Source organism: Spermophilus citellus, assembly GCF_964194105.1.
Source record: "Spermophilus citellus genome assembly, chromosome: 17".
NCBI lineage: Eukaryota > Metazoa > Chordata > Mammalia > Rodentia > Sciuridae > Spermophilus > Spermophilus citellus.
The window spans coordinates 65874806-65899322 of record NC_138199.1 but is presented as its reverse complement, the minus strand read 5'-3'; the positions used below and the strand labels follow the sequence as shown (position 1 = coordinate 65899322).

Genomic DNA, 24517 nt, shown 5'->3' with positions numbered 1-24517 from the left:
GGTGGCATTTACAGAGTGTGTACATCTGCCAAAACTTAAAGAACTAAACATCTATAGAAGGTAAATTTTAGTGCATTTAAGTTATAAATAAGTAAACCAGACCTTAAAAACAGGATTTGAGGGCTGGGGTTGTAGCTCAGTGGTACAGCACTTGCCTCACATATGTGAGGCACTGGTTTGTTTCCCAGAACAACAACAACAAAAAAAAAAAAAACAAATAAATAAAACAGATGTTAAATTCTTTAAAAAAAAATAGGATTTGAATTTACAATTCAAATTTACAATTTGAATTTACAATGGCATCAAAACACTGTGCACCAAAATACTTCAGGTATTCCTACATAACAACATACATAAAAATCAGCTCAAAATTAATCAAACACCTAAATATAAGACCTAAAACTATAAAATGTTCATAGGAAATTGGGCAATAAACATCATCTTCTGTGAGGTTCCCTGCAACACAGGCCAGCACAGGCTCTACTCTCCACTCATGAGTGATGCCACAGGCACCTACCCAGTGGAAACTGGACCACAGCCTCATCAAGCCACCATTCTTCCTTGTCACCCTTGCTACTTTTGTATGTTTTTTTTTTTTTTGGTTTTTGTTTTTTTTTTTTTTAAAGAGAGAGTGATAGAGGGAGAGAGAGAGAGAGAATTTTTTTTCTTAATATTTATTTTTTTTTTTTAGTTCTCGGCGGACACAACATCTTTGTTTGTATGTGGTGCTGAGGATCGAACCCGGGCCGCACGCATGCCAGACGAGCGCGCTACTGCTTGAGCCACATCCCCAGCCCCACTTTTGTATGTTCTGTCTGATGCCTCTCTAGTTTTACATCCAGGTAACTGGTGGCATTCATTAGCTGCTGAAGTCTTAAAGATTGTAAATGAAACTGCTTCAATCAACTTTTTGCCATTGTGATCAACAGACATGACAACAATTTTAGAGGAGTGAAAGTTTATTTAGCACTCATCATTTCAAAAGTCTCAATTCACAGATAGCAGACTACATTGATCTGTGCCAAAAGTGAGGCAGAGGATCAAGATGGAAGAGTATGGCAGAGGAGAGCAGCTCAGGATATGATAATCAAGAAGCAGAAAGAGCTCCACTCATCAAGGACAAAATATAAATCTCAAAGTCATGCACCCAGGAACCTATCTCCTTCAGCCACACCCCACCTGCCTACAGTTATTGCCCAGTTAATCCCTATCAGTGGATTAAGGCTCTCATAAACCAGTCATTTCACTTCTAACTTCTTGAACTATCTCACACATGAGCTTTTGGGGGTACCTAATATCTAAACCATAAGAGAAACTGTTTAACTGCTCAATCTCAACCCCAGGGACAGGGCTATGGAACCTGAGCACAGGTGAGTTCCAAAGAAAAAATCAAGTGACACTAGAGTCTGAAGAGGTTGACTGTTAAATAGTACCAAAGATCTGAATTAAAGTGAGTATCTTTAATCAACACTCACAGTATTCTGGAATACCATACATGTGCTGGTGGAGGCCAAAGTGGACGGTCCCTACCCTGGTCACCAATGGAGGGAGCAGTGGTCCTCATCCCCATGTCCAACCACATAAGGACTGTGATAATCCTTGTCACAAGCATGAGTTTTTAACATGGACACAAAAATGAGGCATAAGAACCAAGACTAAAACCTTCAGTTTCTATTGGACATTCTTTCTTTTTTGGAATAAAGGAATATTCTCCTGTCATGGGGTCATTCTCTTGTCAATTCCAAAAAAGTGCATGTAAGTTTGTAAATTTTTTAAAACATTAATAATTGATGTCAAATGTTCTATCTGGGTTTTATATTTTATTATACTCCATTAAAAAGAAAAAATGTTCTTCTCAGAATGTTTTATGAGTAAATTTAATGTACTAAAAATGAAAAAAATTAAGTAAAAAAAAGATAATGGCAAGAGTTTCCCATTATTGAATTTAGTGACACCAAATGCACAAGCAACAAAAGAAAAAAACAGACAAGTTGGACAGCATAAAAATAAAAAAGATTGTGCATCAAGACAATATCAGTATAAAATCCACAGAATGGGAGAAACCAAATCAACATTAAAAAATCCACAAAATGGAAAAAAAATATTTGCAAATCAAAAATATACAGAGGACTACTAAAACCCAAAAATAGCAACAATGAAACAATATGATTCAGAAATGGGCAAAGCACTTGCACAGACCTTTTATTTATTTATTTTTCTGGTGCTGGGGAAAAAAACAAAAGTCTCACATGATAGGCAATTGTTGTACCACTGAGCTATAACTCCAGTCCTTCAAATAGACATTTCTCCATAGAAGATATACAAGTCATCAATAAATTTAAAAATGTTCAGTATCATTAATCAATAAGGAAATACAAATACAAACAAGTTAATACTTCATAAATTTATTTAATATTTAATAATGTATCTTGAGGAACAGAAAATCCTGAGGACAGGGAGAGAGGGTGTAGGGAGGGGAGACACAGGTGATTGGTGGAGTAGTCAGAACACATATATTTATCAATTAAGCTTGGTGTTTATATGGGTGTGGTTCATGGCATGCCAAAACAAACAATGGTAATATCAAAGATCACTGATCACAAATCATCCTAACAGATCTAATAACAATGAAAAAGTTTGAAATATTGTGACACTGAGAAACAAAGTGACTACATGCTATTAGAAAAAAATGGTGCCAACAGACAAGTTTATTATATGGTTGCTCATAAGCCTTCAATCTATAGAAAACACACATGTAGAATGCAACAAAGTAAAGCACAATAAAATGAGATGTGCATATAGAATTATTCCATGTTCACAGATTGGAAAATTCAATATTATTAATATATCAATTATCCCAAATCTGATCTATTGATTTAACAAAATTCTAATCAAAATTGCAGCAAGTTATTTATGGTTATCAATAAACTAATCCTAAAGTTTTGAATTAGAAGTATGAAAAGGCAACAATCCAGAAAAGCCAACAAAACACTGAAAAATCTAGATGGAAGAATGACTGTAGCCAACTTATAGACATTATAAAGCTAAGTGAAATCAAGAGAGAATGATACTAGTGAAAGAATAAATAAATAGATTAATTGAACAAAATAGAGAGCTCAGAAATAAACCCAACAAATACAGTCAACAGATCTTTTTTTTTATTATTTTTGTAGTTGTAGATAGATAGCATGCCTTTATTTTATTTGCTAATTTTTATGTGGTGCTAAGGATTAAACCTAGTGCCTCACATGTGCTGGGCAAGCACTCTGCCACTGAGCTACAGTCCCAGCCCCAGTCAACAGAAATTGACAAAACAATGCTACCAATTCAATAGGGAAGAAAGATGTATTTCTAAATTAATGGTGCTAGAACAAGTGGAAATATGTGTTCCCCACAATATTGAATCTAGATACAGACCTTATATCTTTCACAAAAATCAACTAAGAATAGGTATTAGGCATAAAATATAATCCTATAAAACTTCTAGATGAAAAGATACTAGGGATAAAAAAGGAAGAAAACTGTGTAACCTTTGGTTTGATGATGAGTTTTTACATATACCACCAAAAGCATGTTCCTTGATAGAAAGAGTTGGTAAGACCTGGTTAAAACTGAAAACTTCCACTCTGTGAAAGACATTAAGAGAATGAAAAGACAAGCCAGAAACTGGAAGAAAAATTTTCCAAATATAAATCTCATGAAGACATATCTAAAATTCACATAGAATTTTTAATACTCAACAATAAGAAAATGACTCAACCAAAAACTGGACAAAATATTGAAAGAGATAGCTCACCCAAGACATATATATGGTAAGAAGCATATGAAAAATGTATAAGTAACATGCCATTGTAGAACTGACAATTAAGACAATACTGATATACCAATACACATATTTTAGACTGGCAAAGATAAAACTATCCATATCAAATACTGGAAAAAACACAGAGAAATAGGAACTTGCATTTTGCTTGTAGAGAACTAAAATGGTACAAAGTGGAAGGCAACTGGAATTTCTTAAATAACCTAAATAAACAAATTCTTACTATGCTATCCAGCAATCAAGATACTCCTACCCAAGTGATTTGAAAACTGTGTTGAGGATCCAACATGGCCGCCGGCGAGGAAGCCGCGATTCCAATGTCTCCACATTAACGGGATCAGAAAGACCCATTGGAACAGCGGCAGTCTACCTACTGAGGAACTTCTAGCAAAATTCCGTTTAGAGGGGACCTGCCAGGAATTGGTAGGTTTATTAGAAGTGTCAGTTTGTCCCACACAAGTGGATCTTGGCTGGCCACGCGGGCGCAGAGGTCCAGTCCCGCAGCCACCAGCCGCTTCTGCAAGCGGCCGGCGGCCCAGAGCGGCGTGGCCCGCCCGAACCCGCAGATGGCACCCGCCATCCCGGGGAGGCCCTGCTCTCGCTCTGCGAACGGCCACCACGCCTTCCAGGCTCGTAGCCACGCAGCCACAGCTGCGCGGCTCTACATGCGGCCCCCCGGCGGGTGCAGAGGTACAATCCTGCGGCCACTAGCCGCTTTAGAAAGCGGCCGGCGGTACTGAGCGGCTCGGCCCGCCCGAACCCGCAGACGGCACCCGCCATCTCGCTGTCCCGGGGAGGCCCCGCTCTCCCTCAGCAAACGGCCAAGCCACCCGCCCGGATCTAAGCCACGCGGCCGCAGCTGCCTGGCTCTACAGGCAGCCCCCGGCGGCCCGGCGCAGCGAGAAGTGTCCCCGCCTGGCCCAGCAGACAGCCCGAGCCCTCCTGGCTCTACTAACAGCCCCGCCCACCCGGCGAAAGGCTCCCCCCCCCCGAGACAGCGTGAAGGGAATCTAACCAACCCTTTACAAAATAGCGAACTGGGAACTAAAACCAGAGATTGTGTCAGACCAGAGACAAGCCAGTCCCATCCCTCCCTTCGGACACTCCGGCAAGGAGCCAGGGGCCCACCATAGCAGAGAGGGGAAGTCACCAAAGTTCGGCCAAAGAGATTCCTTCCCAGCGGAATCTACTTTAGCAGGAGTGTGACTCCCACCCACACCAGATACAAACAACCGGGAAACTTCAAAATTTCTCCGTGGGCGTGACCGTAAGGGCCAAAGGACTCTCGACCCCCAACTCCCCCTACTGCCAGTGACCAGGGCATGACTGTAGGCGCAGAGGGAAGCAGAGAAGACTCCCCACCCCCAAATCCCCCAACCGCGAACTGAGAGGGTGTGACGGTAGGGACGGAGGGAAACAGAGGACACTCCAGACCCCCAACTCCTCCTACCGCCAGCAGTGTGGTTGTGACTGTAGGGGCTGAGGGGAGTAGAGGGGATCCTCGACCCCCAACTCCTATTACCACCAGCAGCGACACTAATGGTCTTAGCTGCCAGATTCCGAAGGTGTGCCCACCAAAGGGGTCCGGAAAAATTAAACAATTGACTCCCAGACCACAGCTCCACAGCACTGGGGCTTAGATGAATGACAGCGAGAGTGCTCAGTAGTTAGGGAAATAGAGCACTCGGTGGGGCTGAAAGTGTAACCAAATCCTTGGGGAACTGCCTCTGGTGAGCAGGACCTGGCTGGCTGGCAGGAGGAAGGGGAGGAGGGGCCGTAGAAGTGAAACGGCTCTGGACCAACAGGATTGAGAGACTCCCAGGAACCGCCATACAGGGATTGCTGTTGACACATTGAGGGCAAAACTCAGCCCGGAGGGCACAGCTTTCCCTACGGGAAGAAAAGAAAATGCATCTCTAAGACCTAATTTTATTTCCTATTTCATTTTAATTTTTTCTCTCCCTTTTTCCTCTCTCTCTCCCCTTCTAAGTTTTACTGCTCTTTCCATTCTCCTCTATGCTATCTATCTCCCTCTCCTTCTTTCTTTTCAACAGCACCTACCTTCCCCTTCCCCCCAACTTTCATCCCAAGCATTACGTCCTCCATTTCGCGTAACTGTCTAAATACAAATAGATGTGCGCCCTCCCCCTGCGCCTGCAAGGTAGCCGGACCTGCAACCCACCAGCAGGTCAGGCCCAGCAACCTGGGAGTGGCAGAGCCGCCCCATGCGCCTGCAAGGTAGGCGCACCTGCTACCAACCAGCAGAACAGGCCCAGCGGCCTGCCGATGTGGTAGGCACAGTGCCCCAATTGGAGGAGGAGCAGAGCCCCTGCCCGCCCCTGCGCGGGAGACTTTGCAACTATACAAGAGTAATACAAATATATAGGGGGAAAATTCAACAACACAACAGTCTCAGTAAGCAGAAAGAAACACGAACAGTATGAAGAGACAAGGAAAGAAAGGACCACAAGCAATGCAGGTCAACTCAACGTTAGAAGAGGTAATAGCTGCAGCAGATGGAATGTCAGATAAAGAATTCAGGAGATACATGCTTCAGATGATCTGGAGTCTCAAGGAAGACATTAGACAGCAAAATCAGACAATGAAAGATCTCTTCAACAATGAAATACATAAACAAATCCAGGAAGCAAAAGATCAACTATACAGGGAGATAGAGGTTATAAAAAACAAACAAACAGAAATCCTAGAAAGGCAGGAAGCAATAAACCAACTTAAAAACTCAATTGAGAATACTACCAGCACAGTAGAACACTTAGAAGATAGGACATCAGACAATGAAGACAAAGTATTTCAACTTGAAAAGAACATAGACAGCTCAGCAAGACTGTTAAGAAACCATGAGCAGAACATCCAAGAAATATGGGATAACATTAAAAGACCAAACTTAAGAGTCATTGGGATACAGGAAGGCACAGAGCTCCAAACCAAAGGAATGAACAATCTATTCAATGAAATAATTCGAGAAAACTTCCCAGACTTGAAGAATGAGACAGAATCCCAAATCCTAGAAGCCTACAGGACGCCCAATGTGCAAAATCATAAGAGATCCACACCTAGACACATTATAATGAAGATGCCCAACATACAGAATAAGGAGAGAATCTTAAAAGCTACAACAGAAAGGAAGCAGATCACATTTAGGGGTAAACCAATCAGGATAACAGCTGATCTCTCAACACAGATTCTGAAAGCTAGAAGATCCTGGAATAACATATTTCAAACACTGAAAGAAAATGGGTTCCAACCAAGAATTGTGTATCCAGCAAAATTAAGCTTCAAGATGGAAGATGAAATTAAAACCTTCCACGATAAACAAAAGTTAAAAGAATTTGCAGCTAGAAAACCATCTCTCCAAAAAATCCTCAGCAAAACATTACAGGAAGAGGAAATGGAAAACAACAATGAAAACCAACAGTGGGAGGTAGGACAGTAAAGGGGGGAAAATAATCAAAGAGGAAAACAAACCATATTCAGTAACATAAATAAACAAATATGGCTGGAAGGATAACCCAGATCTCAATAATAACCCTAAATGTTAATGGCTTAAACTCACCAATTAAGAGACACAGGCTAGTAGAATGGATCACAAAACATGACCCAACAATATGCTGCCTACAGGAGACGCATTTGATAGGAAAAGACATACATAGACTGAAGGTGAAAGGTTGAGAAAAATCATATCACTCATATGGACTTCGGAAACAAGCAGGAGTGTCCATACTCATATCAAATAAAATAGATTTCAAGCCAAAGTTAATCAAAAGGGATAAAGAGGGACACTACATACTGCTCAAGGGAACCATACACCAACAAGACATAACAATCATAAATATATATGCCCCAAACAATGGTGCAGCTATATTCATCAAACAAACTCTTCTCAAGTTCAAGAGTCTAATAGACCACCATACAATAATCATGGGAGACTTCAACACACCTCTCTCACCACTGGACAGATCTTCCCAACAAAAGTTGAATAAGGAAACTATAGAACTCAATAACACAATTAACAACCTAGACTTAATTGACATATATAGAATATACCACCCAAAATCAAGCAGTTACACTTTTTTCTCAGCAGCACATGGATCCTTCTCAAAAATAGATCATATATTATGTCACAGGGCAACTCTTAGACAATATAAAGGAGTAGAGATAATACCATGCATCTTATCTGACCATAATGGAATGAAACTGAAAATCAACGATAAAAGAACGAAGGAAAAATCATGCATCACTTGGAGAATGAACAATAGGTTACTGAATGATCAATGGGTTATAGAAGACATTAAGGAGGAAATTAAAAAATTCTTAGAGATAAATGAAAACACAGACACAACATATCGGAATCTATGGGACACATTGAAAGCAGTTCTAAAAGGAAAATTCATTGCATGGAGTTCATTCCTTAAAAAAAGAAAAAACCAACAAATAAATGATCTCATACTTCATCTCAAAATCCTAGAAAAAGAAGAGCAAAATAACAGCAAAAGAAGTAGAAGGCAAGAAATAATTAAAATCAGAGCTGAAATTAATGAAATTGAAACAAAAGAAACAATTGAAAAAATTGATAAAACTAAAAGTTGGTTCTTTGAAAAAATAAATAAGATCGACAGATCCTTAGCCATGCTAACGAAGAGAAGAAGAGAGAGAACTCAAATTACTAGCATACAGGATGAAAAAGGCAATATCACAATAGACAATTCAGAAATACAGAAGATAACCAGAAATTATTTTGAATCCTTATACTCCAATAAAATAGAAGATAGTGAAGGCATCGATAAATTTCTTAAGTCATATGATCTGCCCAGATTGAGACAGGAGGATATAAACAACCTAAACAGACCAATATCAATTGAGGAAATAGAAGAAACCATCAAAAGATTACCAACTAAGAAAAGCCCAGGACCGGATGGGTATACAGCAGAGTTTTACAAAACCTTAAAAGAGGAACTAATACCAATACTTTTCAAGCTATTTCAGGAAATAGAAAAAAAGGGAGAACTTCCAAATTCATTCTAGGAGGCCAACATCACACTGATTCCTAAACCAGACAAAGATACTTCAAAGAAAGAAAACTACAGACCTATATCTCTAATGAACCTAGACGCAAAAATCCTCAATAAAATTCTGGCGAATCGGATACAAAATCATATCAAAAAAATTGTACACCATGATCAAGTAGGATTCATCCCTGGGATGCAAGGCTGGTTCAATATACGGAAATCAATAAATGTTATTCACCACATCAATGGACTTAAAAATAAGAACCATATGATCATCCCGATAGATGCGGAAAAAGTATTCGACAAAGTACAGCATCCCTTTTTGTTCAAAACTCTCAAAAAAATAGGGATAACAGGAACATACCTCAACATTGTAAAAGCAATCTATGCTAAGCCCCAGGCTAGCATCATTCTGAATGGAGAAAAATTGAAGGCATTCCCTCTAAAATCTGGAACAAGACAGGGATGCCCTCTCTCACCACTTCTGTTCAACATAGTTCTCGAAACACTGGCCAGAGCAATTAGACAGGCGAAAGAAATTAAAGGCATAAAAATAGGAAAAAAAGAATTTATCACTATTTGCAGATGACATGATTCTATACCTAGCAGACCCAAAAGGGTCTACAAAGAAACTATTAGAGCTAATAAATGAATTCAGCAAAGTGGCAGGATATAAAATCAACATGCATAAATCAAAGGCATTCCTGTATATCAGCGACAAACCCTCTGAAATGGAAATGAGGACAACCACTCCATTCACAATATCCTCAAAAAAAATAAAATACTTGGGAATCAACCTAACAAAAGAGATAAAAGACTTATACAATGAAAACTACAGAACCCTAAAGAGAGAAATTGAAGAATATCTTAGAAGATGGAAAAATATACCCTGTTCATGGATAGGCAGAACTAACATCATCAAAATGGCGATATTACCAAAAGTTCTCTATAGGTTTAATGCAATGCCAATCAAAATCCCAATGGCATTTCTTGTAGAAATAGAGAAAGCAATCATGAAATTCATATGGAAAAATAAAAGACCCAGAATAGCAAAAACAATGCTAAGCAGGAAGTGTGAATCAGGTGGTATAGCGATACCAGACTTCAAACTATACTACAGAGCAATAGTAACAAAAACAGCATGGTATTGGTACCAAAACAGGTGGGTGGACCAATGGTACAGAATAGAGGACACAGAAACCAACCCACAAAACTACAACTTTCTTATATTTGATAAAGGGGCTAAAAGCATGCAATGGAGGAAGGGTAGCATCTTCAACAAATGGTGCTGGGAAAACTGGAAATCCATATGCAACAAAATGAAACTGAATCCCTTTCTCTCGCCATGCACAAAAGTTAACTCAAAATGGATCAAGGAGCTTGATATCAAACCAGAGACAAGGCATCTGATAGAAGAAAAAGTTGGCTACGACCTACACACTGTGGGGTCGGGCTCCAAATTCCTCAATAGGACACCCATAGCACAAGAATTAATATCTAGAATCAACAAATGGGACTTGCTCAAACTAAAAAGTTTTTTCTCAGCAAAAGAAACAATAAGAGAGGTAAATAGGGAGCCTACATCATGGGAACAAATCTTTACTCCCCACACTTCAGACAGAGCCCTAATATCCAGAGTATATAAAGAACTCAAAAAATTAGACAATAAGATAACAAATAACCCAATCAACAAATGGGCCAAGGACCTAAACAGACACTTCTCAGAGGAGGACATACAATCAATCAACAAGTACATGAAAAAATGCTCACCATCGCTAGCAGTCAGAGAAATGCAAATCAAAACCACCCTAAGATATCATCTCACTCCAGTAAGATTGGCAGCCATTATGAAGTCAAACAACAACAAGTGCTGGTGAGGATGTGGGGAAAAGGGTACACTTGTACATTGTTGGTGGGACTGCAAATTGGTGCAACCAATTTGGAAAGCAGTATGGAGATTTCTTGGAAAGCTGGGAATGGAACCACCATTTGATCCAGCTATTCCCCTTCTGGGTCTATTCCCTAAAGACCTAAAAACAGTATGCTACAGGGACACTGCTACATCGATGTTCATAGCAGTACAATTCACAATAGCAAGACTGTGGAACCAACCTAGATGCCCTTCAATAGACGAATGGATTAAAAAAAATGTGGCATTTATACACAATGGAGTATTACTCTGCATTAAAAAATGACAAAATATAGAATTTGGAGGGAAATGGATGGCATTAGAGCAGATTATGCTAAGTGAAGCTAGCCAATTCCTAAAAAACAAATGCCAAATGTCTTCTTTGATATAAGGAGAGTAACTAAGAACAGAGTAGGGAAGAAGAGCATGAGAAGATGACTAACATTAAACAGGGATGAGAGGTGGGAGGGACAGGGAGAGAGAAGGGAAATTGCTTGGAAATGGAAGGAGACCTTTAGGGTTATACAAAATTACATACAAGAGGAAGTGAGGGGAAAGGGAAAAATAATACAAGGGGGAAAATGAATTACAGTAGAGGGGGTAGAGAGAGAAGAGGGGAGGGGAGGGGAGGGGCGATAGTAGAGGATAGGAAAGGCAGCAGAATACAACAGACATGAGTATGTCAATATGTAAATCAGTGGAAGTGTAACTGATGTGACTCTGCAATCTGTATACGGGGTAAAATAGGAGTTCATAACCCACTTGAATCAAAATGTGAAATATGATATATCAAGAACTATGTAATGTTTTGAACAACCAATAAAAAAAAAAAGAAAACTGTGTTGACATAAAATCCTTTAGGTAAATGTTTGCAAAAGCTTTATTCATTATCTCTAAAAACTAAAAAAAAAAAGTATCCTTCAAAAGATCAACAGATATATAATCTAAGGCACATTCGGTTAAAACTAAGGAAATATGAAAAAAAAAGCCATCTACTTTAGCTACTAATAACATCTCAACATAGATTCATTCAATCCTTCATGCAACGAGTATACCAAAATAACATAAGATGTGAATATCAGAGAAAATCAGCTCAGTATATTTAGAAATTCTCTGCTGTCTTTTTAAATTTCTGTAAATCTAAAATTGTTCTAAAGAATAAAATCTGTTTTTAAAGGGCATTTTATTCAAAATGATAAACTGGTATTATGGGGGGGTCTCCTTTACAAGCATTGAGAGTTTAGGAGAAGAAATGTTGACTGAAACTATAAAATAAAATTCTAGCTAGCTGAGTGAGTAGGGGGTTGCTCTCTGAATGTGTCACTACTAACAAGAGTTAAAACAAAATATTTCAGTTGTCTAAGGCTTTTGATATTCTTTGTAAAGGGGTGGGGGGTTAACCAGAGTGCAGTGAATTTGACCAGGGAAAAAATTCCATCTTTATTTTTACTATCCTAACTGAAGTGTAGCATTTTCTTTCAATTATGAAAGTAATCATCAAATCAAGGTAGCATTAGTAATACCCATGACTAACAAAAGTCACAGATATTTTACAGTTCATTACACTGATGAATCAACAGTACATATTATTTACCCTCATCATTACTCAAAAATTACTAGCAGGCTCACTACTAGATTGTTATATTTGTTGCATAAATTTAGAAATCTATATTACAATTTTGATTTATTAATATTTTGACAACTATACCTCAATATGATTTTTATAATTTTTTACATATTTTTATTAAATTTAAAAATACTATTCTGAGAAGGACTATACAGAATTCACTAGATTAATAGTGGGGTTCTAAGGACAAAGAAAAATGTTAAGTATTCCACTAACAAAGCCTAGAATCTCAATAGAGTCCCCCACACATATTCATTGTGTTTAAACCCTGAGACCAGGGGAGCCCTATCATTTTACAGCCTTCACCTCCTAATACTCTTGCTATAATTTTTACATTCGTAAGTTCTAATATTTGTTTTAAAAATTCAGTGCTTACATGTTGTAACTATGAACCTCACATAAGAAAATGCCTGTGCATACCAAAAGGCACAAGTTGAATGATATAAACAAGCTTCTGATTATAATATGTGGCAATAAAATAAAACAAGATTCAACAAAAAAGTTAAAAAGCTGAAAAAACAACAAAGTGGAGAAACTAATTCTCAGTGACAGCCTCATCTTTCATCTCAAGCCATGCCTTGAACTCTACCTTGTTTAATTATTAAATCAGGAGCTGCTCAGCAAGACATGTCTAGTTTTGATGATTCCTAAATTCATTCCTGCTGACAGACTCTGTCCATTTTTCCCTATATTTACTATTATCACCCATGACAAGGTCTGAATGCTAATTTTTAAATTCAACATTCATTAGAAACAGAATGAAGTTTCTCTGATAGTGACCTCTTCTCTCTAAAGCATAACCCTTTTTTCCATACTAAACTTACAAAAATTAAAAATTCTGCTCTAAAAGATACTTCTCTCTTAATATTATTTAATTAGTAAAACATAGCAATTGAATAAACATTTTAAGCAATCAATATATTTTGCAAATTTCTACTTTTAAATTATTTAACATTTTAAGACATTAAAATTTAGAATATTGGGCTGGGGATGTAGCTCAAGTGGTAGCATGCTTGCCAAGCATGTGTGAGGCACTGGGTTCAATTCTCAGCACCACGTAAAAATAAAATAAAGATATTGTGTCTACTTTAAAAACTAAAAATAAATGTTTTTAAAAAATTTAGAATGTTGAGATGATAAATATATATTTCAGATTTAGATTTGCTTTCTGTCCATGGCTTTAAGATATCTGTATACATGTCTACAGTATTATTATTCACAATTAAAAAGGTGAAAGCAACTCAATATTATAGATGAATGAATAAACACAATGTGGTCTATAAATTCCGTGGATTATTACTCAGCCTTAAAAAGTTACAACATGGATGAACTGTGAAGACATTATGCTAAGTGAAATAAGCCAATCACAAAAAGGCAAATACTATACAAAAGCACTTAGGAGACACATTTGGAAGGACCAATTCATAGACAATAGAAGGGTATTTGCCAGAGGCTGGAAGAGAACAACAAATGAAGAGTTTAATGTGTACAGAGCTTCAGCTGAGCAAGATGAGTGTTTAATGGGTACAAAGGTTCAGCTGAGGGAGATGAAAAAAATCTGGATCTGTATAGTCATGATGATCGCACAAAAATGTCAAGGCACTTAAAAATCACTGAGCTATGCACATAAAATGCTTAAAATGATAAATTTTATATCATGGATATTTATCACAATAAAATAAAAGAGTGAGGAAAAACCCTGACAATTGGTTTGTACCTGAATCCTAAATATATGAAATACCCTTCAAACTCAAGAAAAAGACAAATAACGGAATCATAAAACAACAAAGAGGATAAATAAGCAACTTGAAACAACCAAGAAACAAAATAGTCACCAAAAAATAACAAAAATTAAAACATGACATTTTACAAGTCAGGAAAAAAAATAAAATTTGATAATTCCAAGTGTGGCAAGAATTTAAAAAGATGACTCTCATATTCAGTTGAACGGGAACATAAATAGGAGGAACCACTTTGAAATGCGTACAACAGAAACAGAAATTACTTTCTTTAATATATACTCCCTATACCAGTGATTTTAAACCTTTGATCTTGACCAGTGTGTGAAATCAAGTTGTAAACCACAAGCTGGAAAATTTTTAATGAAATTAAAAGAAAATAAAAATGATAGAGCCTGTCAAGAGTGAACAGCAAATAGCAAAATTGAAACTTTCATTTGAGTTATAAATGTGCAGGGGGTATGTGTTCTTATACATGTATGCTTGAGACACAATTTACAGAATTTATTTTTTACTGGAAGTCATTGTCCAAAATGTTTGTAAACCAAAGGCTTAGAGCAACAGTAGTTCTCAAAGTGTGGTCAACAAACTCCTGAGATTCCCCAAGATTCTTTACTTGAGTTTATGGGATCAAAGCAATTTTGCCTTTTTCATTACCAAGGAGTTTTCCAAACACTACATGCGATGAGATATCAAAATAAGTGCAAAAACAGATATGAGAATCCAGCTGTCTTCTATTAAGCCAGAGGTTAAAAGAATTTACAAAAATGTAAAGAAACCGCAGACATCTCACTGAATTTTTTTCTTTTATATTTATAGTTATCATAATATTATTATATGTGTTTATATGCAATGGTTTTATTATTTTATTTTAAGTGAATTTAAAAATTAAAATTTTAAAAATATAGCCCCCCCCCCAAAAAAAAGGCCATACCATACTAGTTCTGTTAACTGGCAAAGTCACAAATTTTGCTTTAAGAAACCTAATGTCTGTAACAAAATGGAATACACAATCATTTTACAAGAATCTATAATGTACATATTAAGTCTTTCTTCTTTTCAAAGCCAATGACTTAATATTCAATATTTTCTGTTTATCAGTAATAACAAGTAGAATAACATTTCTTACCTATTGTTTATGTTGAAGTGTGTCCTCCAAAAGGCCACACTGAAACCCAACCCCCACTACTATAAATGTGACCTTATTTGGATGGAAATAGGGACTTTACAGATGTAACCAAGTTAGTGTGAGGTGATTTTGGATTAGGGTAGGCCCTAAATCCAATGACTGCTATCCTTATAAGAAGACCATGTGAAGACACTGGCACACAGAGACACACAGGAGAACCCAAAATGACAGCAGAGGCAGAAACTGGAATACCACAGTGATAAGCCAAGGAATGTCCAGAACTGACAGCCACCAGCTAAAACTAGGAAGAGGCAAGACAGAATCTTTTGTCTTCTTCTAACCCCTTCAGAGAGAGCAGGTTCCTGCTGATACCTCAATTCTGTACTTCCAGTCTTTGAAGCTGTTGGCACAATAAATATCTCCTGTTCTAAACTACCTAAGTTGTAGTAATTTGATATGGAAGCCCTAGGAAACTAACACACTACTTAATTAGCAAAGTTCTGGATTGTTTGTTTTAATTTAAACACCCAGCATTGGACTGAAAAGTAGAGGAATAGACAATCATATATATTTTTGCTAATGGTAATTTTATTATGAACGTTAATTTTGTTTCTTTTGCCATACCTTTTCTAAATTTTTAATAATGAGCATGTGTATCTTCTGCAATAAGAAAAAAGTTTTAAAACCACTATTGCCACTATTATTTAACATTTTATGTAAGTTCTGCTCAATGTATAATAAATTAAAAATATTTGCTACATTCATGCAAAGAGTTAAAATCTGTAAGACTTAACTATATGTTTATTCTTACACAGCAAGTGTATAACAAAAGTCTGAGACAGGTATAAAATATTACAAAAGATGCTTAAAGGAAAGATGTTTTCAGAGTTCTGCTTCCTTATTAACTCAGTTAAACTGAATCTAAAAGCATATGTTAAAAGAAAGGGCTCAGAGTAGCCAAGATCATTCTGATGGTCCAGGAAGATATAAAGAGTAATTGTGAGCTATAATAATGATGACAGCATAATATAAGCAGAGCCAGAGATATTTGCCAACTAGAATAGAGATCTTCATATATACGGAAGCTTTATGTACAAAAATGGCCATGACATCAACAAAGAAAGGAAGCATTACTCAAAAACATAAAGCTGGAAAAAAAATGGCCATCCACAGAGGAAATGATGAAATTAGATACCTATCTTATACTAGTCATAAAAACTAACATCAGAGTTATTGAAGCCTCAGTGTAAAATCAAAACTTCAGTATTCTTAGTAGAATATAGAAGTCAGTCTTCTTGCACTTACAATAGAGAAAGATTGCATTAACAAGATATAAAAAGCACTAATTACAAAAGATTGATAAAGAACTTTCTTCATTAAAAGATAATGGGGCTGGGGCTCAGTGAAACAGCGGTCATCTCACTTGTGTGAGGCACTAGGTTCAATCCTCAGCACCACATAAAAATAAATAAAATAAAATAAAGGTATTGTTTTCTTCTATGACTAAAAAAAAATTTTTTTAAATCATCCCTCCCCTACACCCTATTTGCTCATGTACTTTAATCTATAGAGAATGTTCTAATTTACATTTCCTGTAGGACTAGTAAGGCTTGCCTATCACAAATGGGAAATTGCTAGTGAGAGTTCAACAGTGGCCCTAGGCTTTTGTAAACTCCAAATATTATATTAATCTCCCATTCCCTTTGTCCAGCTGGTTTTCTGCCTTTTTCTTTATCTCTTTCCTGTTACTTCCGTAGGAGGGAATGGAGATCTCAGCTTTATCTTCAAGCAAATGTTGATTAACTTCTTAGACTGAGCCTTTCTTTTCTCATTTACACTTCTCTGTTATTCTTTGCATTTTCAAAGATAATTGTATGCTGAGTGCTTATCAGGCAATTTAACTTATGTATATTAATTTATTTAATAATTTGAACAACTTATATTATTTAATTCTATTGTTATCCTAACCCACAGATAAGGAAGATTTATATTTGAAGAGTTAACATGACTCCCAAGTTACGAAGGATTTGAAATTTGAACTTAAAAGACTAATCCTAAAGTCCAGTTCCAAACCACTATGTATATCACTTCCCATTTCTTTTACCCTTTGAGACAGGACTTGTCTAAGGGCCCAGGTAACTAAGACAATATCTATCATATGCTGAGGTAACTGATTCCTATTCAAATTCCACAGTGTTAAGTTCAAGAAAGTACTTGAACCCAGCCATCTGGCTGAGGCAGCTGTGAATGATAAATGAGGAGTGGGTTGATGCCTGGGATCCAACTCTGGATAGTGCTATGATGTCATGTTAAACATCAGTAACCAGATTGATGAGGTACACTTGCCTTGGATAAGGGAAGCCCTGATCCATACATGTAGATGAACCTACCAGTCTTATGGATTAGGAAGTCAAGGCTGAAGAATTCACTCCCTCTGACCCCTACTCTACACCAGTGTGTTCAATGAGGAGGCTCTCTGGAGGGAACCTCCACGTTACTTTGGATAATGCCCATGGCCTTTGTGCTGGATAGTCCGGCTATGGTGACCTTCCTACTAAAGGGAACTTTTCCGGTTTGCCCAAGTGATGGATGCACGGTTTCTTAGTCAAGATCATCTACCAAGGAAATCTGTCAGAGTGGTCAGGCAATTCCTATCTTCCTTTATGACTATCACAGTAGCATTAAATATTTTCAGAAAGAAATCAACCAAGAGTTTAGCTAAAAAGAATTTTTTAAAAGAAAGAAAGATTATCTCTGAACTAAACAACAACAGGGGAAAGAAGGAGAAAGATTTGTAAAACCCTCTGAGGATTTAAAATAAAAATGGCATCCAACATTCTAGAGTAAAATCCCTTCAAGGAACTAACTGTCCACTGTCACACGTAAATCTACAGCAAGTAGGAATGTATTACATTTTGGATACAAGGTATCTCCCTCCAAAAACTCCTGTTAAAGCAAGTATGTTCAGAATTGAAATGCTTGGATTGTAAGTGTGACCTAATCAGTCCATCCTAGTTTGAATGGACTAGCAGGGTGGGAAGTGCAGGTAGGTGAAGTGTGGCTGGAGGAGGTGGGTCACTGGGGGTTTGCCCTGAAAGGGTTTATCTTCTCTGGGGACCTTTCTCTTTTTTCTCTGCTTCCCAGCCACCATGAGATTAGCAGCACTCTTCCGCCATGCCCCTCTGCCATGATGTTCTGCCTCACTTTGTCCTCAGAGCCATGGGCTCAGCTAACCAGGGACTAATCCTCTGAAGCAGTGAGCCAGAATAAACTCTGCCTCTTCTAAATTTTTCTTGTGGGGCATTTTGCTCACAGCAATAAAAAGCTGACTAATATTAGAAGAAAAAGCTTTTTCTTAGTTCAGCAGCACACTTACAGTGCACACCAGTGAAGCATGAGGTCATGAAGATTAAGAAGACAGTTTCTAAAAATGTTTTTTAAAAAATAAAAAAGGACTTACTGTAGCCTGTGTTTGTGCCATGTATTCACCTTCCATTTTATTCAGTCATGAAGATTAAGAAGACAGTTTCTAAAAATGTTTTTTTAAAAAATAAAAAAGGACTTACTGTAGCCTGTGTTTGTGCCATGTATTCACCTTCCATTTTATTCAGACGTACATTTGTATCCTCAAGCAAATCTTGAATATTTTCAGTGTGTCGCTTTTGAAGTTCAAATTTTTCCTTTTCCATTTCTGCTACAGCACTGTGGAGCTATACAATGAAACCAAGATGCTTTTACTACTATGGAAAAGATGACTTTGCAATTCAGAAAATAAACATTTTCCAATATTCCTGTATGTGTGTGTATAGATAGATGAATAGATGTGCATATGTATATATTTATACATAAATATATATAGAGAGACAATTTTTGTGTGTATATATATCACTATATATGTATATGGTGATGTAACTACAAAAAACATAAAACCCACAAGAAAGTTAAGATGACACATAAAGAGCATAATTAAGAAACATTTTCAGTTGCCTTCCTGAACTGAAAGTTTTAATCAATGAGCAAATATTAACGGAAATCTCATACCTCAGGTAGAAAGGGTAAATAAATCAGATAATACAACACCTCAGTTTAAAAATATTAGTCTGAAATAAGAGAAACAGTAATCTTTATATATTTTTTTAATTTGTTCTTTTTTTATTTTTTATTTTTTTTAGTATTTATTTTTTTTAGTTTTCAGCAGACACAACATCTTTGTTTGTATGTGGTGCTGAGGATCGAACTTGGGTCGCACGCATGCCAGGCGGGCGCGCTACCGCTTGAGCCACATCCCCAGCCCTAATTTGTTCTTTATGTAGGCAGTAGAATGTATTTTGACATATCATATATACATGGAGTATAACTTCCCATTCTTATGGTTGTACAGATGTGGAGTTTCACTGGTTGTGTATTCATATATGAATATAGGAAAGTTATGTTCAATTCATTCAACTATCTATCTTTCCCATTCCAATCTCCACTCCATTCCCCCCATTCTGCATGTCTAATCCTGTGAATCTCCATTCTCCACCCCATTGTGAGTCAGCATTTACATATCAAAGAATACAAAGAATACGTTGGAATTTGGGGATTGGCTTATTTCACTTAGCATGATAGTCTCCAGTTCCATCCATTTACTTGCAACAGCCATAATTTCATTCTTCTTTATGGCTGAGTCATATTCCATTGTGTATATTTTAACTACTGTGAATTGAGCTGCTATGAAAGTTGATGTGGCCACATCAATATAATATGCTGATTTTAAGTCCTTTGGGTATAAGCCAAATGGGTCAAATGGTGGTTCCATTCCAAGTTTTTATATTGTTATTGATTAGGAACATTATCCATATTTCTCATCTTATTTGCATAAAATTTTACACAATATTAATGTAAAAAATGCTTCGTTGCCATTCAAACCTCCAAAAAGACGTCACATCTTTGTCAAATGGATAAAGTTTTAAAATATCCATGTAAACTAAGGTAAAGAAAAAAAAAAGTAAATTCTGAAGGTCCAAACAAGGTTCAATGAATAGTTCAAGGGAAGAGAGCGAAAAATTTGTGCTCTCAGCCTCTAGGCATTCCTTCAGTTCTCTTCAAGGGCATGGGATTCTTACTGCCTGAATCCAACCCCACTCACTAAGTAGGGAGAGCTGGAGTCCAAAATAGCTTAAATGATCTATTTGTTTCACTATTCATGAACACGAGAGAGACACAAGGACATGGCACAGGCATTGTGAATGCTTATTTGACTAGGAAGACACTGGAGAAACAGAAGACTGAGAAATGGCTCAGGATGGCTCAGCAGTAACCACACAGAAGACTCTTTTGGTTCACAAATTAACATATGCAGTTTTGACTACTTGTAGGCAGTCCCCCAAGTCCCTCTAAATACATTTTATTTGTATTTTTGAACTGCACATCTTAAAAGTAGTATTATGTCCAGTATTCAAAAATGAGAGAACTGGCTGGTATAAGGCATAGCCAAACCCATAGCACCTATATCTCAGTGCTATGATCCATGCACTAGTGATTTTGTTCACATCCAAACAAGTTTAGACTATAAATTCTGGTCTGGATTACATTATATGTTGTATGATTTTTCAGAAAGATATTGGACAAAATCCAAGATTAAAACTGATATTTCCTTACCAATTTTGCTTAAAAACCTATTGACTATGACAAAAAAATAAGATAATTAATTATATACAAGAATTAAGTCAAAAGAATATTTTCAAAATGAAAATTACTTTACAGACCATAGACCTCTAAAAAGAAATATACCAAAACATTAACAGTAGCTATTTCTAGTTGGTCTAGAATTTTAAATTATTTTAATTCGCTTTATTATACCTTTCTATATATTCTGTGAAATCCATTACTTTTACAGTTAAATGTATTACTCTGAAGCATGTTCTTTCATATTTTCTATTACTATTTTAGGCAGCTTACCTTTTTTTCCCAATCATTATTCAGAAATTCTGTACTTTGTTCACATATCTTTTTTAGCTCTATAATTTGGTTTTCTTTAGTCTCTCTGATAACTTGACAGTCACGTATAAGGGTCTGAACTGTCAAAAATGATGAAAATATAGTTAAACCAATTCTAGAAACCAAATAAGAGTTTGATGATATAAAATATAGTATACCACTTAATAGATAATTCAATTTTTTACCAAGAATTCTCAATTCTTTCTTCTAAAATTTTTCTTTTTCTTTGCCCTTTTTTCTCAATTTGTGACTAACATCATAAAGAGCCTTGGCTGAAAAATGGTAACAGTGTGCCATCTTCAAGTAACATTCTACCGCTAATTGTTGTCCATTGTTGCTTTAAATGGAGCTTTCAACAATACAAATCCAATGTCTCTCCCAGGCTGAAAATCATTCCACAATTATCCTCACCTAAAGGATGAAGGCCAAAAGCCTCTAACATGGAAATCACAGCTCCTCATGATCCAACGATTCTAAGGACACTTCTCTTCCCACTTCGGCATTTTAAACCTGTATTCTAAAATACACCAACCTATCTGCAGAGTCTTGAGAACATATTCTTTCATAAATCACTATCTATATACCCATCTACCTGAAATATCCTTCCCTCCCTTGTTTAAAACAAAACAAAACAAAACAAAAAAAAAAAAAAACACTCATTTTCAGAGTCTCAATTCAAGAATCAGCTCTTTGTGCACTATTCACCAAGCAGATTCCTCCCCTTACAGAAACAGAAACTCCTTTTTATTTCCACAAAAGAACATATATTTTTCCATTGAGTCACTTATGACAGTATAAGAATTTACTTGCCTATTTCCTCTTTAACAAGACTATTTTCACTAAGGAAAAAGGTATTTCAATTTTTTATCTACAGGGCATAACAGAGCCATACAGGCAAGTTCTCCAAAAGTTATGTACTGAAGGAATAAACAAAGAAAACTATCATTTCAATATATTATTGCTCCTAGATTCTTTAAAATATTAATTATCACAGTTTATATTACTAAAATTGGAATATGTTTTACACTATATAAAATATTTCTCTTTGCCTAGCAAGCCATGGGTCTGATCCTAAGCACTGAAATAAACAAATAATATTTACCTTATAAATCATTTTTATTTCTATCTTCTTTCCTAAAATTATTTAAACTGTCACTGATTTAAGTGAAAATATGTTTAATAATTCATGTTATCTGGATAATACAAATTCAGCTCCATATTTTACTTCAATATACCCTTCCTTAATTACTGAATATATTTTTCAGACAGCAGAATGTTCTGAAACATTTCTCTAGAAATTTCTTTCACTCTTAATCTCAACTATGCAATACATAAAGGAAGAAGATGAATCCAAATTAACTTACTACTGGTCTTTAGCATCTACAACATGTTTTACATGACAATTCCAACATTAAGTAAGATCTGAATACAATTCAAAAGACTTTGGAAGCATTATTTTAAGAACCCAAATTCTTCTCTTTAAACCTTAAGCATCTCTGAATTACTTGGTTTCAATCAGGGTAAGAAACAAAATCTAGAAATAAATTTAAATTATTTTTTGTAGTCACTGATAATATTTGGAGAAAAACATATGAAATAAATTTCTAATTATTTTCACCAATATTTAAAGCTGGAAATTAATTTAAAAATGTCTACTTCATTAGTTAATTTATATAAGTAACTGCCATCCTAAATTATTAAGAACATTACTTAAACACATTCAAATTTGGTGATCTAGGGGAGAGCCACTAAGCTCTTCAAACTCCTGAAGAAAACCTTCCTTTCCCCTATACACTAGCTCATTGCCTATAGCCTATCATTCACAAATCCTCACTCACTCTTCAAAACTTTTTCTTCAGGTCCATTCTCACAACTCACGCTGCCATGCCTCAGATATTCTGGGTCCTTATCATTTCTTATGCAAAATTACACAAGTGCAGAAGCCTGAACATCTTTGAGTTAGAAGGAACTTTACGTATTTTTCTGATCTCAGTATCTTATAATGAAGAGCACAACTGAATGAGATCCTATGTTTTCTAATGAGTGGAATGCTCATTCCCTACCCCCTCCCATTCTGTCTCCATGTTCAACACACTCATCATTACCAACCTACAGTACCTAAAATATGAGGTCCTAAAGTTTACACTTCAAAAGTCACTGCCTTCCCAGCATCTAGAAGATAAGTTCAAATTTGTAAATCTGAAATCCATGCTTAAGCTAGCCCCAAGTCAACGATGTGAATCTTTTAAAATTCTTATGTTAATGCATAGGTTACTCACTCTAGCTAAACAGTTTTGCAGCATCCTTCCCACAACTTAACCAATTTTAGCATTCCCACCCTAACATGGGGGACTTTTCTCCAACTAATTTAATCTTATCAAACTTTTAAAAATCTTACAAAAGTTCCTTTCTCCAAAAATTACAACACTTTGTTCCATGACTGCCTGCTTATTTAGATGTTTTCACCCATAATCATTGTTAATTTAAACCGTGATTAAATGTTTTCTTGTCCTTCTTCAAGAATGTGTAAATGGGGAATATTGCTTAAAAAACACTTAAAACCTGAAGGAATAAATAAAGAAAACTATCATTTCAATATATTATTGCTCCTAGATTCTTTAAAATATTAATTATCAAAATTTACATTACTAAAATTGGAATATGTTTTACATTATATAAAATATTTCTCTTTGCCTAGCAAGCCATAGGTCTGATCCTCACACCTGTCAATCACAATACTAGTTGTTACCACTTCATGTGTACACATGGGTATGCACAGAGACACACACTGTTATACCCAGTCATATGAAAGCCCACATAAATTTGTCCATATAAATTTGATGAAAACTCAACAAAAAGCCAGTAATTAAATTTTAGTTTCAAATTTGATAATCACTAAAATAAAAATATTATTAAAGATTTACAAAAAATCACAATATAACCTTTCTTTTCAAGCTTTCTTATAGTCTCGTCAGCTTCATTTTGTTTCTTTTTGTATAAAGCTTTCAATTCTTCGGTTTCTTTATTCTTTCTTTCTAAAATCTGCAATTAAATGTAAAATGTTTTAGTATATTAGGCATTGAATACATAATTTTAAAAATAACCAGAATATATCTGCAAGTCTGTCTCTGTCAATTTCAGAAATGGTTTCCCCCCAAAATGGTAAAAATTATAGCACCCTGAAAAAATTATTAAATATGCTAGAATAATTATTATCTGAAAAAGTATGCCATCTCTTTGGAATTTTCACATATCAATTTTTAAGAAGATTATAAATAATA

The 24517-nt window shown here is 36.0% G+C and overlaps 1 protein-coding gene across 9 annotated transcripts in view; it reads right to left on the bottom strand.

Annotated features, from left to right (window-relative positions):
- The window catches only part of CEP112 (centrosomal protein 112), a gene marked incomplete at both ends in the record, with an annotated part of 491423 nt that overhangs the window by 369840 nt on the left and 97066 nt on the right, over positions 1-24517 (bottom strand). For all 9 annotated transcript variants that reach the window (XM_081273022.1, XM_081273019.1, XM_081273024.1 and 6 more), the window contains 3 exons: positions 18821-18964; positions 21198-21316; positions 24179-24278. In XM_081273022.1, the coding sequence (XP_081129148.1) occupies positions 18821-18964; positions 21198-21316; positions 24179-24278 (363 nt within the window). The remainder of the gene's footprint in view (positions 1-18820; positions 18965-21197; positions 21317-24178; positions 24279-24517) is intronic.